At 47.2% G+C, this 5000-nt stretch overlaps 1 protein-coding gene across 1 annotated transcript; it reads left to right on the plus strand.

The window, feature by feature from the left end:
- The first annotated feature begins 3014 nt into the window (after positions 1-3014).
- LOC136485161 (UPF0481 protein At3g47200-like) lies at positions 3015-4597 on the plus strand. The gene is made up of 2 exons (XM_066482099.1): positions 3015-3626; positions 3730-4597. The coding sequence occupies exons 1-2, from the start codon at positions 3015-3017 to the stop codon at positions 4492-4494; spliced, it is 1377 nt and encodes a 458-aa protein (XP_066338196.1). The 3' UTR covers positions 4495-4597.
- The last annotated feature ends 403 nt before the right edge of the window (positions 4598-5000 follow it).

Below are 5000 nucleotides of genomic sequence, written 5' to 3' on the forward strand. Positions count from 1 at the left end.
GATCATCTCGGTGAGCATTTCTCCACCGGACGGCACCGTACTTGGTCAAGGAAGAGCTCCGATTCTACGAGGATGGGAACACGGTCTTCCATGACCGTTGCCGCTCTCCCTCGTAGAATCAAAGCTCCTCCTTGACGTCCGTTACCGCTCGGCAGAGAACATGCTCGCCGAGCTGAACATGGTCCGCAAGTTCAACTAGTACGGATTTTCTATAATTTTCTAATTATTTTCTAAGTTTTTCATTTCATAAAAAGTTAAAATAAAATGTTTAGTCGCGGAGTCCATAGAAATGACCATATTTTGACCTAGCAACGCATTGTCAATTGTCATTGCGTTGCATTGTACCCTGGACCGGACTCCGGACAATAAAATACTATGGTCGATCGATGCCGTTCTTTGTCGTACAGTCGCACGGCGACGGCCGACGAACCCGTTCAACCACCAAATCTGTCAGGCCCGGCTATTCGGGCGTATCGTCAAAAGAGAACGGATTTGCTTTCTATTGCACGGCCTTGCATTGCTTCTGTCATACCAGTCGGAGGCACTAGTCCCTATACTCATTTTTTAATACACTATAAATTTCTCATTTTATAAACAAATAAAATTAAAAAAACTCTAAAATTCTCTATATCTCTAAACAATGAAGTGTGCTATGCATGCTACAAATGAACGGTGAATACTAGTTTTTAATAGCTACTTTAACCTTCCTTCATGTAAATATGCAAGCTTGAAGTGATTTTGAGCTCAAATTGCTTACAAATGAAAAAAAACACAATAATGAACCATATATATATAGTGAACAAAATGAGATAAGACAATGGTGAAAAATGAGAGTATGAGATTTATAACCTTTACAACTGAAGAATCGACGGAGGAATCGAAGAAATCGACGGAGGAATCGAAGAATGGATGGAGGAACAATGGAGTGAGGAAGCAAGAACACTAGCTAGTGCAGTGAACTTCAAAATGTGCTGAGCTCGGGCTCGGGGAGGAAGAAGGAGACGGCCGATATATAAAGGGGGACCTTTAGTCCCGGTTGGTGGCTCCAACCGGGACTAAAGGTCCCTCCCAACGGCTCCTGCGCCAGACAGAGGTGGCAGAGACCTTTAGTCCCGGTTGGTGATTAACCGAAACCGAATTTGGTCGGTTCCCATATTTCAAAAGAACCGATCAGTTACTATTTCGTAAGGAACCAAATTTGTCAAGAAACCGAAGAACCAAACCGATCGGTTTCGGTTAACCGAATGTCCAGGTTGATCAGTCACCACCAACCCTTCCTATACTAGTGTTGATCTACCAAAGAAAAATACAAATTCATGCACTAAATCCACCAAACTTTCCAATATCCTCCAAAATTTCCCCCAACATTCTAACATTGACCAAAATTATTTGCACAAACCTTGACATGTTTGATTTGTTTGCGGTGACCACCAGGCCAAACCGGTTTCATGGAGATGCGCATGTTGCCAATGGATGACAGATCATATAGCACGTGATTCACGTGCAAGATCTTCTTCCCCATCTTTAATTGTTTCCTCCTCGTTGGTGATAGGAAACCATAGCGAGAGCAATGATCATGATACCTTCCCTGCCCTCTACTCTATCCTCTTCAGCACTCAACTTTCGCCTACATGCTCACAGCATTCCCAGCAATGGCCATCAGGCCTGCCTTTTACATATTCCTCGCTTCCTCCGCGTCCCCGGCCAGCTAAAACGAAACCCCAGCCACCGATGCATCTCTATCCACTGATCCACCTTCTGATATACTCCCTCTTAATCATTCGATATAAATCAATTTCTAGAGTGTCTCAACTCAAACTTTTTTATGTTTGACTAAATCTATAGAAAACCACACAAATATCTATAAAATCAAATGAGTAAATTATAAAAATATATTTTGTGGTATCTTATGATACTAATTTGGTTTTATAAACCTGGGCGTTGTTTTCTATATAAATTCAGTCAAACGAAGATAACTCTAAAAATTAATTTATTCAGGAGTAGTATATAATTATAATCACATGAAGCTCGTTATAGATTCGTACTATAGTTTCTTTATCTCTTTTCATAAAGCCTGCAAATGCGTTAACATGTTCCCTGCTCTCCTGAACTCTCTAATGGCATTTCCGCTGTAAAATCTGGTATTCCTCCCTCACTTTTGGCCCTCCCACACGGTCAATGTATATTTTTGTTAGTGACCGTGACATGTCGTCGCAAAGTAAACGGTTTCGATTATGGCACCGTTTGGATGCCAAAATTTTTGGCAAAGTGCTACTGTACAATTTTCGTTGTTATTTGATAAATAGTGTCCAATCATAATCTAATTAGGCTTAAAAGATTCGTCTCGTGGATTTCGTCTAAACTGTGTAATTAGTTTTATTTTTTATTTATATTTAATACTTCATGCATGCGTTTAAAGATTCGATGTGACGGGAAATCTTGAAAAATTTTGTAAAATGGGGTGGAACTAAACTGCCCTATAGTTGTGTCGTGTGGTCGTGTCACGCTGCACCGTAATTTCCAACAAATAGGCAGTTGGTCATCTGACTTCAGAGTTCCGACAGGATCGATCATGTGCGCACATGTCCGGATGCCCCTTTACCTCTTGGCCGGGCACCTAGCACGGGCCCTTTGCATGCAACACAAGCAACCGCATATGCCACTCCCTCTCTCCCTAAATAAATATTATTTTCGCTTCCCTATAAACATCTTTGACTAAATATATATATATATATATATATATATATATATAATATTAATATTTATAGTATAAAATTAATATCATTAGATAGTTTGTTGAATTTATTTTTATAATAAATTTATTTAGAAATATAAATGTTGCATATATTTTTTAAAAATCCAGTCAAACTTACAGCACAGAGATTAACAGGGACAGAGTACAATACGGTACCTATCTGTACGTTCACATGCATTTAAATATATATGCAGACTAGCCATAGAGCTCTACACTAGCTAATTAGTGGCTAGCTTACCATCTAGGAGTAGCAAACCAAATGATGGCCATGGCCGGCGAGAGCGGCATCAGAAGGGCGTGGGTGGTGGACGTGGAGAAGACGCTGGACGAAGCCGACGCGTCGGTGGAGGTGTCGCGGTGGCAGCGCCACTCCATCTACCGTGTGCCGGCGTGCATCAAGGACCTGAACCGCAAGGCGTACAAGCCGCAGGCGGTGTCGCTGGGCCCCTTCCACCACGGCCGCGACGGGGAGCTCCTGCCCATGGAGGAGCACAAGCGGCGCGCGCTGCGGCACCTGCTCCGGCGTGCCAAGCGGCCGCTGGAGGAGTTCGCGGCCGCCGTGGAGGACGTCGCGGAGCAGCTGGAGAGAGCGTACCTGGACCTCGGCGACGAGTGGCGCGGCGCCGACGGGAGGGAGCGGTTCCTGGAGATGATGATTGTCGACGGCTGCTTCCTGCTGGAGGTGATGAAGGCCACCGAGAAGGACGGGAGGAATAACGTCAGCGACTACGCGCCCAACGACCCCATCTTCAGCCACCATGGGGTGCTCTACATGGTGCCATACATCCGCCGCGACATGCTCATGCTCGAGAACCAGCTGCCGTTGCTCCTGCTTGAGAAGCTCGTCGCCGTCGAGACTGGCAAGCCTCCGGTACAAGATTATTAGTTCATTTTTTTTACTTAGTATTACGACTTACGAGGCCAAGTGAATAAGCATGTTGTTGTGCATATGGATGGTGCCACGAACGCATTAGAGCGCCGACGTGATCAACAGGATGGTGCTGAGGTTCATGTCCGGGTCCCCATCATCCCGGCTGCCGCCGGGCAGCACTCTGGGGCTCCACCCGCTCGACGTGCGCCGCCGGAGCATGCTCTACGGCCCGAAGCTGCCGCCACAGGTACTGTCACGGGACATCGCGCCGGATACGACGGACATCATCCGGTCGGCGGTGGAGCTGTACGAGGCCGGGATCCGGTTCAGGAAGACCAATTCGGACAGCCTCCACAACATCCGGTTCCGCGGCGGGGTGCTGAGCATGCCGGCGGTGTCGGTGGATGACTCCACCGAGTACATGTTCCTCAACCTGATGGCTTTCGAGCGGCTGCACGTCGGCGCCGGCAATGACGTGACCGCGTACGTCTTCTTCATGGACAACATCATCGACTCCGCCAAGGACGTGGCGCTGCTGAGCACCAGCGGCATCATCCAGAACGCCATCGGCAGCGACAAGGCGGTGGCGCAGCTGTTCAACAGCATCTCCAAGGACGTCGTGCTCGAGCCGCAGAGCTCGCTGGATGCTGTGCAGCGGGAGGTGAACGCCTACTGCGGTAAGCCATGGAACATGTGGCGCGCCAACCTGGTCCACACCTACTTCCGGAGCCCTTGGGCGTTCATGTCCCTCGCTGCCGCCGTCTTCCTCCTCGTCATGACTGTCATGCAGACTGTCTACACCGTGCTGCCATTCTACCAGCAGGACCAAACCAGCGGCGGCTTGCCGGCGGCGCCAGCTCCATTGTGATATCGATCTTGCAGCACAGCTTTTGTGTTTATCTGCATGCAAGCGGGTGCCGGCCAGCACCATGTACATTGGAGATTTGTTTGATATGTTCTGCACCTCTTTCCTTGATTTTCTTGAGGTGCTCAGTGTTGAATGATGTTTTGAATTCCATTTTTTGAATCTTTGGGTAGTTGTGTTTTCCTTGTTATCAAAACGGAAGATTTTGAATTTGGAAAAAAGGGGTGATCCATATGCATGCTTCCATGACTGTCTTGTGCCTGTTGGCATGAGGCACGGATTATCTATAATGCTTCGCTACGGGCGTTTGTCCCGCATCCAAACGTCGGACACTACATGGCCTTATAGTGTCCATGTATTTTACCCACCACATAAGTATCCTTTCTAGTTCCATCTCGTCTCTAACTCTCCTCCGTCTCACCATTCAATTTAACAGGGAGAGGAAGGATGTCCAGGACAGAACACGCCTGATGCATGGCCGCCATGCTCCATTCGCGCCCCCACTCGTC

The sequence above is a fragment of the Miscanthus floridulus genome, chromosome 10, assembly GCF_019320115.1.
Source record: "Miscanthus floridulus cultivar M001 chromosome 10, ASM1932011v1, whole genome shotgun sequence".
Classification (NCBI taxonomy): Eukaryota; Viridiplantae; Streptophyta; class Magnoliopsida; order Poales; family Poaceae; genus Miscanthus; species Miscanthus floridulus.